This window comes from Primulina tabacum, chromosome 3 (genome assembly GCF_025594145.1).
Source record: "Primulina tabacum isolate GXHZ01 chromosome 3, ASM2559414v2, whole genome shotgun sequence".
NCBI classification, from domain to species: domain Eukaryota; kingdom Viridiplantae; phylum Streptophyta; class Magnoliopsida; order Lamiales; family Gesneriaceae; genus Primulina; species Primulina tabacum.
The window spans coordinates 8,885,819-8,899,480 of NC_134552.1; the positions used below are offsets into that span (position 1 = coordinate 8,885,819).

At 36.3% G+C, this 13,662-nt stretch overlaps 1 protein-coding gene and 1 pseudogene across 1 annotated transcript; one reads left to right on the plus strand and one right to left on the minus strand.

The window, feature by feature from the left end:
- Positions 1 to 1,077: 1,077 nt before the first annotated feature.
- On the minus strand, positions 1,078 to 6,614 carry LOC142539981 (26S proteasome regulatory subunit 6A homolog). The gene is made up of 10 exons (XM_075645785.1): positions 6,434 to 6,614; positions 6,165 to 6,281; positions 4,896 to 5,003; positions 4,236 to 4,427; positions 3,946 to 4,137; positions 3,206 to 3,324; positions 2,958 to 3,045; positions 2,516 to 2,635; positions 2,231 to 2,371; positions 1,078 to 1,534 (listed from the first exon to the last, which is right to left on the minus strand). Exons 1-10 carry the CDS (start codon positions 6,545 to 6,547, stop codon positions 1,457 to 1,459), a joined length of 1,269 nt encoding a protein of 422 aa, XP_075501900.1. The 5' UTR covers positions 6,548 to 6,614; the 3' UTR covers positions 1,078 to 1,456.
- LOC142538368 (methionine S-methyltransferase-like) lies at positions 6,580 to 10,541 on the plus strand (annotated as a pseudogene).
- The last annotated feature ends 3,121 nt before the right edge of the window (positions 10,542 to 13,662 follow it).

The window sequence follows — 13,662 nt, forward strand, 5'->3', positions numbered from 1 at the left end:
AATTCATTTTGTTTCTGAAGTATACTTCATTTAATTTCGTATCGTTTTTAAAGTCAAAATTTGGAAGTTTGTAACCCGCAGATTATTTCGGCCATCACAGAACCAACGATAGCAACCAAGTGGTGTTGTTAATATTCGACAAGTCTGCTGCTTAGGGACTCCGAAGCAATGAAATTTGCCAGGCTTAATCGCCTCCAGAGGTGTGCTTCGGAAAAGGAAATTATTTACTCAAGCTTCATTTCAAGTTCAACAAGTGTTTTTCTAATAGATAGAGCTTGAGCTCAAGAAGCTTGATTTTTAATCTCAAGTAGAATCTTGACCAAAAGATTTAGAGAGTATCTTCTGATACGAGTTGATCCGATCAATTTGAAGTAAAAATATTATTTTGGTATAAAAAGTAAATTTTTGTATCGGTTGTGTATGAGACTCATTTAATAAAATTAATCTGCGAAAAATTTTCATAAGAGTTTTTTTTAGAGATTTGTTAATTATTAATCTCGTACAAATTCTCAATAACATTTGCAATATGTATAACAAAAGTTGGGTTTAGATGGTAAGTTTTAAATAAATTTGAAATTAATTACTTAATTTTACTCGTCAAGTAATTGGGGCCTTGAGACTCTCAGTTAGTGACATTTAATAATCTCGATCAGGTTGAAAATTAAATTTTAGTCGGCCTGTCATATTGCTTCCTCCCCCTTCGCATCCCCGCCTCTCAGTAGCATATACTTTTTCGGGGCTCAATTTGTAAACTTCTGACATAAAAGTATCCAACCTGGCTCCGAATATCCAAGCTCATTACTAATGGGACTATATTATTTATGACTAATTCATTAATTATTATGAAATTCAAAGAATTATTATTCAGTTCGGAACTCAATAAAACATAAATAAAACCGAATGATCTATCCATTTTGCCACCCATCAACTCCTTCATTGTTTTCATTATTGCGAACAGAACTCCCACAAGGCGTGATACATAACAGTGATGGCTACACTGCATAACGCCTAGCATCCAACGCTCACGTCTAGGAATACAACTAACTCAATCTTGTATTCTAAAAAGATTCATGTTCAAGCTTTCAATCGACTTCAGCCATCTCTATTGAATAGGAAATAGCCTTGTTGCACCACTATTTTGGATAATAAAGTAATATACCGTCTTGATGACTTGACCAGTTCATTATTTCTTACATTCTGCAAGAACATGAAACAACGCTTACGTGGACAAAGTAAGTTCATAAACAGAACAATGTCCTGCTATTTTCACAGCACAGTTCCTCTACTTGAATGCTTGTTTTACATAAACTACTAGATTCAGACCATATTTCCCTGAATAGAGGGGAATACAAGGGGCAGCCTCGTCATAATTAATCTTCAACTCAAAGGGGGCGTATTCGCGATTCCCTGAGTTTTTTATGCTCAAGAGTTCCACAGGGTTCAGAGCATTTGACACCTAGGCATAGTAATTTAAGCTGGCCTTTTTCTTTGCTTGAACTTGGATAATACCTTCATTAAAATCTTCGTGGTTTACCTGTTACATCAAGATTAGACATATATTTATGTATCATTAAATTATGCACAAAAAAAGAGAGATTTGAAATCATGAACATTAGGATGCAACTCGTACATTTTTGCTTCTCCAGACAAGTTTACAGAGATAAGCAAAGGCAACAGTCTTACATTCTCAAAGTTCAAAAAAATTTTCAAGTGGTTAAATTTGTGTAACCTTTTGAGTAGACTTGATTTCCAAAGTTCATATACACACTGAATTCCAATAAACCTCAACAAAGACAATCTTGAATCAGGTTTGGGGCTTGAATACACTACACCCCTTATATGGGATATTTGAAGTAGACCCATTTAATTCGAATGTCAAAATCTTTTAATCTTCAAAGGCCAAATTATTTCCACTCATACCAATTAATCACCATTGTTTTATTTGTTTATTTATTTTAATTAACATGGCATGACGTGAAATTCTAAGGTGGACATGCCCCAGCCCTCACCCTAGTACATTTTAGGTGCACTGCCACGGGAAAAAAGCTAAACATAAATTTCAATTGTTACGTATAAAACCGCACGGTTTCATATAGATGCCCGTGTGTCTCAGTAGACATAAACGGGCACATGCATGAGTATGCTCATGTCCAGAGAGGTGTGTGTGTGTTCAGGTTTTTTTTTTGGGTGGGGTGGGGGGGGGGGGTGTGAAGGGGAGGGAAAGAGAGACCTCAGTGGCATCGCGGCGAAGGGCTAGCATGCCTGCTTCTACACAAACAGCTTTAAGTTGTGCACCGTTGAAGTCATCAGTAGACCGAGCAAGCTCCTCAAAGTTTACATCTGGATGAACATTCATCTTCCTGGAGTGGATCTGTTATTAAAAAGATTTGTAGTTTAGCTGTTCCAACAGGGAACTCCTTTAAAATAAAACCTGGGCATGATACCATACTCACTTCAAAACCCAAAATTCCTTTAGGAAAACAATCATATATACTTTCTCATCTAAAATGTATACCTGCAAAATCCGAGCTCTGGCTTCCTCTGTAGGATGAGGAAACTCAATTTTACGATCTAGTCGACCAGACCGCATCAAGGCAGGGTCCAAGATATCAGCTCGGTTTGTCGCTGCTATGACCTAAACATGGTAATAAAATGTCGGAGCATAATAAGATAAAAAACTAGAAACAATACATGAGTTTCTGCACCAAAAGAAAACACATTTTACAGAGTTCAGATTCAAATATTGTAATGGTGGAATAAAATGTATCCAACCAAAGATCAAACTAATAGCACATACAAAGTCCATGAAATAAATCAAAGGCCGAAAGAACAGCACAAAGCAATTCCATCCCATCAATCAGAGGTGGGAAGATCAGAAGACAATTAAAAAGTTCCAACATGCAATGATCACTAAAGTACGCAACAAGAAGGAACAAATAAACAAGTAGGGAAAATACCTTTATCCGATCATCGCTGCTAAAACCGTCAAGCTGATTGAGCAGCTCTAACATAGTTCTCTGCACTTCTCGATCCCCACTAACTTCACTGCATAAGAAGAAAGCATCATTAATTATCAGCATAGACAAAGCACCTGAGCCCTCAACAGCCAGTCCTCAGGCTAGGAAGCGGCTCCAATTAAAGCCTCAAGAATCACAAAAATGAAGCAGGGGGAAAGATGACAACCAGACAAACAATTAGAAAGTACCTATCAAAACGCTTTGTGCCAATAGCATCAATCTCATCAATAAAAATGATGCAAGGGGATTTCTCTTTGGCAAGTTGAAAAGCATCACGAACAAGTTTTGCTCCATCTCCAATGAACATCTAAAATCCACAGTAGAATCGATTATGGTGGATTCAAGTCATCAAAAGAAAATACTCTTTACTTAAAAGTGAGACATCGTTTGGCTATTTTAGAGCTTCAATGTAGGGTAGTGCCTACTCTGGTTAAATAAGAATCACGTGTCACAAGGACAGCATTTTATATATGCCAAACGAGCCATTTAATGAAATCATAAAAAGGTGAAACACCACCAAAATGCATGTTACATGAAGTCTTCAAAACTGCATTAGAATGTGTAGCTGACTAAAAAGGAGGAACACTAAATAAACTAAATCATAGAGACACACACTGGCCTTAATTATGACAGTTTAAACACGAATCAACTAAAGCTGGACGAAGTTTGAAAACTCAAAAATTAAAATCTGCATCTGAAATTAGCAATTCATTCAGCTTTTATCAACTCCAGTACAAAATTGTCAACAATCCAATACTCCTTCAAATTCTGAATAACTAATTTACCATACAGGCACTAAATGTATATGCAACAGTGCAACTTCAAAACCCAAAAAAAAGTAGAGATATCTAACAGGCATATTCAAGATTATGATTACTCAAACTCATCAGACTGTAAATCCTCCTGAAAAAATCTTGAATGTAGTTACCTGTACAAGCTGAGGGCCTGCTAGCTTCAGAAAAGTAGCATTTGTTTGGGCAGCACATGCACGAGCCATCAGAGTTTTTCCTGTCCCAGGAGGCCCATATAAAAGGACTCCTTTTGGCGGACGAACTCCTAGTTTCTGAAATCTCTCTTTGTGAGTCATGGGCAATACAATTGCCTCAACCAGTTCTTGAATCTGCAGCGATCATAAAGTATTCCCATTAAGGAATCGAAGCCTTAGAAAAGATTATGACAATATGCCCATAACAATTGGTCTCAAAGGGAATAACTTGCCTGTTTCTCCAGGCCTCCAATATCGTTGTAGTCTTCGGTTGGTTTCTCATCAACCTCCATGGCTTTGACACGAGAATCATACTCAGATGGCAGTGTATCCAAGATCAGGTAGCTGTCTTTGTTTACTCCAACCAGATCACCAGGTTTCAATTTGTCAGGATCAACAAGGCCTACTACAGGTAGGAAAATTGTCTGCATTTGACATAGTATATAGTAAAAATACCATCCATCAAGGATGGCTGACAACTCAAAGTATGATCACTATAAAAAGGTTCACAAACATTATCATCTTCGGATTATTGATATCTGCAATGCAATTCTATATGTAAGAGGTAAAGATACACTATCATTGTAATAATTGTACAGTTTCAGATTTTATTGCCAATTTCTATTTTGAGGACTGTATGGTTTCCGGAGAGAAAATCAGATATATGATTTTTTTTACTTCCAATATAAATGGGAACAAGACTACCATACCACGACAAAAAAAAAAAAATACAAAACGTCTACAATCTTGTGATCAGCTTTTCAGAGAGAGAGAGAGAGAGAGAGAGGGGGTCCGGACCAATGAACAAAAGAGAACAATTCACTAATCTAAGCACATTAAGGAAGAGTAAGAGAGAAAAAGGAAAAAAAGTGCATGGAGACATGCTATCAAACCTGGCGAGTGGATGTTTTTAGCACTACACATTTACCCTTTCTCTGTGAATCAAGATCAATATTTGCACCATCTTCTTCAGCCTCTTCCTCTGGGTTCATTTCCAAAATCTGACAAAAGTAGAGAATGGGAAATTATGATTCACACATTCTGGAAAATCACATTACCTAAACATTCTCAAACTACCGGTCAAATGAGAGAAATTAATGAATACAAAATCAACCTTAAGGGAGAGCCTCTAAGAATCATTCATGATAGCAAGTTGCCTAGCCTAAGAGTTAATTGATACCAAAATTCAATCTTCAAAGCATTCTAAAATTCAAATACATATCCTCCCCAACACACACAGAAACACACAGAGTAGGCATAGAAACGGACAGGGGAACAGAAGGAATGAGGAGCAAACTGATACAATTCCGGCTTCATTTTAATCAGTTTACATAAGAGGTAGAAAGAAAAATATAGAGCTCCAAATAGACTGACACAAAAGACTAATAGTTATCCCTTCTTTCCACAACCATAAAGTGATTGCTACTACTACCACCAACTTCCATTGGTTCATTTTTCCATAACTAAGTCAACTTTAATCCAGTCCATATCTGTTGAAATTCATATTCCTTCAAAAACTCATACCTTCACTATGAAATTGCGAGAGAAACAAAGTCTTAACATAATACACCAACTGGATGATGATGCCAGATAATGATTTTTTTCTCACAGTCCAACTAAATACATGTAACTAAGAAGGAATAGAGATTTCCAAATGAGGGAAAGAGTTAATAAGATGAAATGTTGGATCATCAACCAAAAAGAAATCGAAATATGTAGGGAGAAACTATGCCCTTTTAACACCAAATCCTTGCCCCCAAACTCTGAAAATTTTAAAAATAAAAAAGGAAAAAGAACGAGAAAGAAACAGTCTCTCATTGCAACCCGTTAACAGATTTAGTACAGCTCTCAGCACCGTCCGCAATTCACCTTATCGACACTACGACACGTTGCTTCTACCGCATGTGGTTCAGAACTTCGAGTTCCTTTTAACCCCCCCTGACTGAATTTTTCACGCCACCAGTCCATAGTTAGCAAATGACCAAGAACTGTAAAGAGCTAAAACTCAAGATGCCTGTTTTAAACATTATTTTGTATTCATTTAATTCTGTTTCCTTCTCTCTGAAAGGTCAAAAAATAAAAACTTTTGAACAACACCTTGATCAATGGTGCAAAATTATTCCAATTTCTAAAGTTACTACCGAGATGAACAGAAAAAATACCTCTACAATGTTGCCGACCAGATAAGGAAGCTGCTTATTCAGCTTAATTTTTTCTTGATTCTCCTTCGTCTTCTCCCTGAATGAATCTAACTCGAGATTCGTTCTTTGCAACTCTTCCTGTGAAAAAAAAAGAGAGAAATAATTCAACACAGTAGGACTAAAAAACGTACCACCAAAGATAAAAAATCAAATAATTTTATAATCAACGCAAAATTTTATCATCCATCACCATATTCAAATAAACGTAGAAAAAGTGACCAGAAGATGACCTTGAGGTTTCGAATTTCGTTATCAAGAAGGCGAGATGCGCGAATGATATCTTCTGTGGTCATGGAAGAAAGCTGATCGTCCTCGAAATTGTCTTCTACCATCGGCGTCGCCATTTTCCGACCGTCACAGAGGGGGAGAGAGGGAGATGGGGGGTATGTTAATGTTATGGGGAGTTGAAATAGCTACTGATTTTAGACATCATTTAAACATAACGTCTAAGAGAGCCGAAAGACTGAGGACTATATGGACAAATTTCGCAATGCTTTGAGATATGCAAGGGTAACAATTAACATGATAACATCTAAGAGAATCTGGCTGAAAAGTATGAACTGTCTTTTATAATTTAAGAAATTGCATGACTGCTCTCTCTCATGAGCAATGGTCATGAATTACAATTCACAGTCACGGGCAACTAAGGATCACTATTTTCTGGAGTTGGAAGATATTTCTTCCATTTCTGTTTAAATTGTGGACATTGGATCATAAATCGATACATAAATTATATGCACCAGAGTATCTAATGAACCTCATAACCTTGAAATAATTTAACTTGTAGGGCAATTATATCACAACTCTGAGATTACCCATAATGCTGTTGGTGTGGTTCATCGTCATTCATATTGGACATTCATATTTTACATTAGCATGTTCCGGAGGCTTTCATAAAATTTTCAACATTTTGATTTATTCTTGGAGTTGCTAGTGCAACATTTCTCACACTACTTTGTGTTTTCTCTGTAGAGTACAGAATCTGGAAGAAAATTAGAGGAAGTAATCACAGTCATTGAAGCACCACGCCAGTCAGATTTAGTGGTAGAGCTGATAAAAAAAAACTGAAACCCGAGGTGGTTGTCACAGGGATGGCTCAATTTGAGTCGGTTACTAGTTCTGCATTCGAGCATCTTTTAGATAGTACGAGAGAAATTGGATGTCGTTTGTTTTTAGATATATCTGACCATTTTGAGCTATCTAGCCTCCCGAATTCCAGTGGAGTCCTTAAATATCTTGCTGGAACTCCACTACCTTCACATGTGGCAATCATTTGTGGCTTGCTGAAAAATCAGGTATATACAAGTTTCTCAATGATGGTTTTTGCAAAATCTGTTTAAAAAGCTTTTCTACTTTTATCCACTAGTTGCAATTATTCTATTCGTCTTTTTCCTTGTCCAGGTTTATTCAGATCTCGAGGTGGCATTTGTCATATCGGAGGAGGAAACAATTTTTAAAATGCCGTGTAAGACCGTTGAACTTTTACATGGGAATACTGCAATAATTAGGCAGTACTACTATGGTTGTCTATTCCATGAGCTTCTAGCTTTTCAGCTTGCTGATAGACACCCACCTGCACAGGTTAGTCTATATCGAAGTTAGTCATAAACTCATAATGTATGTAAATTTTGCTTGTCTTCCATCTCCTTTTCATCGGGTGGTCGACTGGGATATTGCATTTTAAACTATAGTTAGAAGTTAAAACCACTTAGCAACTAGGCATTTGTTTGTTTTAAAATGTAAAACAAATACAACCGCTCGTGGAAGATTTAACTTAATAATTCATTTCTATTTTTTCTAGTTTTGTACCGCCAACTCTCTTTTTAATATTCTTATATGTTAGAATTGAATCTTCGAAGATTCCCTAGTCATGGTCCGTTAATTAAGTGTTATTCATACCTTGTGATGCTAGGACTCAGTAGATTTCTGAGTTCCGAATAACGGTGATCTTTGATCATACACTGAGGCCTGAATCATGGCAGGTACGCTACCTGTGATACATGTAAATTAAACTGCACTCAAATTTCTCATAGACTAATGGACCCTAAGATTTTTTTTTAATAAAGCTAATCAGCAGTTCTTTCTACTGTTGACCAAACACCATGAACGCTGATAAAATAAGTTGCTGTCTCCACTTGGAATGGATCTATTTTCACCGATGCTTTGTAGACTTAGATGGTTTCACAATATTCGTAATTCTTTCTCCAATTCCAAGAGAAATGGCGAGTTGTCAAAAGCTTCTAAGGTCAATGGCTTTTCCAGTTCCACTATTTCAATACTTGATCGTGCAGAGTTGGCAATAAATGAATCTGATGAATCTCTCCTGGTTCATATGGATGTCGATAAAATATTTCTGCCCATGACAACACCAGTTAAAGCTGCCATCTTTGAGAGTTTCGCAAGACAGAATATAACAAAATCTGAAACTGATGTTACATATGGCATTAAACAATTGATTTGCAGCAGTTACGGATTTTCGTCTGATAACCACACAGAATTCATTTATGCGGACAATCCCGTGGCACTTTTTGTCAGGTTGGTGGTCTGTTGTGTTCAAGAAGGTGGAACAATGTGCTTTCCAACTGGATCCAATGGGAATTTCGTTTCTGCTGCAAAATTTTTGAAGGCAAGCATTGTAAACATTCCTACAAGTCCCAATTACGGGTTCAAATTGACAGAGAGAACACTCACAGATACACTTAAGACTGCAAAGAAACCGTGGATATATATTTCCGGTCCAACTGTTAACCCTACTGGCTTGCTTTATGGTAATGACGAGATGCAAAAACTATTAGGCATCTGTGCTAATTTTGGAGCAAGGGTCATTCTAGATACATCGTTTTCAGGTGTGGAATTCAATTGTAAGGGTTTTGATGCCTGGAATTTGGGAGCTACCATGGAGAGACTTTCATCAACTAATCCAACATTTGGTGTCTTTCTACTTGGGGGATTATCTTATAAGATGCTCACAAGCGGACTTGAATTTGGATTTCTTCTTATAAACCAAACGTCCCTCAAGGATACACTCTATGGTTTTGCTGGATTAAGCAAACCTCACAGCACTATCAGATACACAGTCAAAAAATTACTTGATCTGACAGAAAAGAAGGCGGTGGATCTACTAAATGCTATTGCAGAGCAGAAACAACTTTTGGCAAGTCGATATAAACACTTGAAGCAGGTATGCCGTGCATTTATGAACTAAAGTAATTCATGTTGAAAACTATCTGATTCCATAAAGGATCCCTTAACAATCTTACCTTGAATGTGTGGCTATAACCATCTTTTCCTATCATAAACACTCATTGTGCGCTAACAAAGACTAGATGAATACGTCTACTATCTTGTCATTAGGTTTCACTTAGTTCTAGGCTCTAGCGACTACAATTGATATGTTGCTCTATAGTGGAATTCTCTGACCGCTGATTTTAAAGCTGATGGGAAGTAGGCAACTGTTGATTTTGTACTACATTCCCTCACCCATGAGCCAGAGGCAGGCAAGCAATGCTTAAAAATTACTGCCACAGATCTACAAACGTTAATCATTAGAAAACAAACTTCTAGTTAATGTGTATTCAAGACCGATTGATGGGTTCAAATTCAGGAGCTCTTGTTCTTATGTCATACTAAAATACGACTAGTTCCAAAAGTAGCAATTATTATGAAGCTGGCTGACAACATTACCCAGCCCTGTATCTCCTGCCTATTATGTCGAATAATTTGCAATTAACTACCCCTACCCTGTCCCGTAATCTACTTAACATAGGACTAAAGATCACAGGTTCCCAAACCTCAAATCTATGTTGTTGACCATTTATCCTCCTCTACTTCCAAGTGAACCTTTCATGCAAATGTTATATATGATCTATATGTAACAGACTCTTGAAAGTTGCGGTTGGGAAGTTGTTGAAGCTCGAGCAGGTGTCTCTATTGTAGCAAAGCCATCTTTTTATCTTGGCAAGCCTATCAAAATGCACAAAGATTCATCTGGTATTCAGGAAATTAAGCTTGACGACTCAAATATCAGGGAAGCCATGATCAAGGCCACCGGTCTATGCATCAACAGCGCTGCTTGGACAGGAATTCCTGGTTACTGTCGCTTCACTTTCGGTCTGGAAGATGGTGATTTCAAGCGTGCATTGGATTGCATTGCAAAGTTCAAAAGCTTGGTTGATAACTAAAACGTCGTTCAACAGATTGTTAATTTTCACGACTTAGATGTTGTGAAGCCATTGTTCCTGTTGAGTGAATTCGGATAAAATTAAAAGTGAAGCCATTGTTGCACAACTAATTTAATATATTTTTGTTTCATGTCCTTTTCTCGTATATTTTGTTTAACTGCACATACCCAATCATTTGTGCATAAAACAGGAAATGAAACGCAATTCGGAACCAAATATTACTAGCGTTGCTATTTTTAATAAGCGGAAAAAAGCTTCGTTTCATAATCACCGTAGTCTACTATTTTCTTTTTAATTCGGGGATGAAAATTCTTTTTCATTTTAAAGTGTCACTTTGTACTTCTGAAAAAATAAAAAAAAAGGTGACTTAATAGCTACTTTCAATGTAAAGATGGCATGAATTCCATGCAATTCTTGATTCAGGTTATATCCTAAAGCATCAATGAGTATGAAGTTTAAGTGAACACAAAAAGGAAGTGCAATGCGCATTCAATCTTTTAAAGGCATATAATAGTAATTTTTCTACTTGTTTTTTTTTTGTTTTTTTCCCCAAAACAACTTAATTAAAGAGCAAGAACCAATCTCATAAAAAAGGTGTTCTATGTTACCATGTATAAGTAAATTGGTCTTGAGATTTTAAACAAAATTTACAAAGAAAAGTTTAATCAAACAATGAAACTAATACAATTTATTTATGGAGAATCAATTTATTTATTATTTTTTCAAGTATGGAGAATCAAATTGATTGAACCAAAAAGATCATATAAATTTGGCGCCTGTGCTGACTTGATATATCATGATCACATATGAACCCCATCTAAGGAGTTTCAAGAGCAAAACGAGCACATATTGAGGGTCAACCTTGTGACTGCACACAAACTTGCATGTATATGTATAACTGGATACAACACTGTTAATTTGGTTATGAATTGAAACTTCATCTAATTGAAAGCAATAAACATGTCCGAGGATTACTTTACTTGAACACTCGGAAATTGGGAACAGGCAAACACGATGACACCTCATTCTCACGGCCCCACATACAGCTTCATCTGCTGATTAGGAATAAGTAGCAATAATCAATCACCATAAAAAAATCAAATATAAGTGTTAATCTTAAGAAGTTATAACCAAATGCATAAATCTGGGAAGAAAGCAAAAATAGTTGAATGCTGCAGAGCATTCTTATAGCAAAAGGCCTTCGAGCCACCACTTGGACTTAGGTTTCATGGGACCAATTTCCTAGTAATACCAAAGTAGAAGTGTGTGCCACCTGCATCCCTCAATTAGAAAGTCATTACAATGTGTAAGGAATTAAATGAATACTCTAAAATGCACAACTTCAATTACTATCCGTGAGCAGATGTTCTCTCTCTTCACCTAAATACTGTAATAATTCTTATTGACTTCTCCCTTAGGATACAAACTATTCACCTCGATCAGTTTATGACATAGGAATACTGTGAACCTGCTCAGAGAAGAAACCTTGAGTAAGTATATCTCTCAAATCTCTCTCAGGGTGGTGACCATCTGGAGAAACTATACCCAAATATATTGGCAATATTTTGAATGTTTTCACTTTTCAGTAAATCTAAATATACATTACAAATCCAACGCAATCCTTCAAGAGATGTTTTTATCTGATTTCAAATCTCCTGATATAATCATTAATTCAACTATTCATTGTTCCCCACAACACTGTCATTGTATTAACTTTAGACTCAATACACAAAATTTAAAATTATGAAGTGTGTCATACAAAGTTAACATAAATAAATCAATCCAACAAATTTCTACATTGACAGTAAAATAGTCATATTCATAAAATAAAACCAAACATACGTTATATTCTCCAATGCAAGCACCCAAAAAACAATACCAAATATTACTATTTCTCTTTGGCATGTCTACAAGACTTCACAACATATCAACCCATATGCCTAGATGAAAACAAAATTATTTACTCGATTTCAATAACCGTTTCAAATGCTATTTTGATTAATTTGGTAACACCAACAGAATGTCAAACATTTGTTTCTACTCACAGTAACTCTCACAAACTGATTCTTCAAGGCAACTAGTTAGATGGACCCATATGTGAGAAAACAAATAAAACTTCACATTTTTTTTGCTCGTGGAGTTCAAGAAAAACAATAGAACATCATATGAAATATCTATATGAATACTGACATGATCTAGACACTATCCTCCTCTCTCTCGTTTTAGTACTAGAACAACTCGAACAAACATCCAAACTCAGCTCCTCAGCATCGAAGATGCACAAAATCTTATTACCAGTAAATGATGACGGTACATAAATTATCATCCCACAGCAACACTAAAGTTTTAGGCTTTTAGCTTTTGCAACACCACAAAGTACAGACATATCCACTGCCCACCCAAAAGGCATATCCACGTTCTTGTCATGAAACAACTTAGGTTGCAGACTAATAACAATAACGCTCGAGTAACTCCAAGTTCATGTCATAAAAAAAGAAAAAAAAAAACTAAATTTCATGTGATGGAAAAACGAGCAGCAGTTAAAAAACAATTTATCAGATTAAACACCAAGCAGTACATATACAACTGATTTTGTTTTTAAGACGCTATCCTAGACCGAGAACATTGAATTATGAGCCCGACCTTATAAAATCAATTCGCCGATTCGATAGAATTCAGTGAGAAGAAGAAGAAGAGGTGGTATGAGAATGAGATTTAGGAGCGTAGATCTTGTTATAAGCTGTTTCTCCGACAAGATATATACCGAAGGCAGCAAGCGCGATACCAAGGCCGGGGGTGGCGTGCCGCCACTGATTCGACAACATTGGGTGCTTCCGCCACTCGTCGCGCCGCTTGAAGAACTCTCCAGTGGATCCCAGCGGCTTCGCCATCGACAATGCTTCTTTTTTTCCTGGTGGTTTTATCCCGACGACCAGAAATGAAGCTTGGGTGAGCTGGGAATGGGATGGCTCTTGACGATGGGCTAAAATTGGGCCTACTTGGGATTTAGTTATGTAATGGGCCTTCCTACAAATTTTTTAAAGTAATTTTCTAATGTTTGGATAGAGAAATACTTTAAAAAAATATTAAAATATAAATTTAAAATCCTGAAATAAATTTAAAATCCTGAAAATATGACTTCCATATCAGTTTTTTTGTAAGAAGGAAAATTTAAAATAATATTTTTTCATCTCAATTCACAATTTTCTTCAACATAAAAGACTATATTGATAAATTGAATAAATATATACCAGTTACACAAAAACTCGTCAATTGTT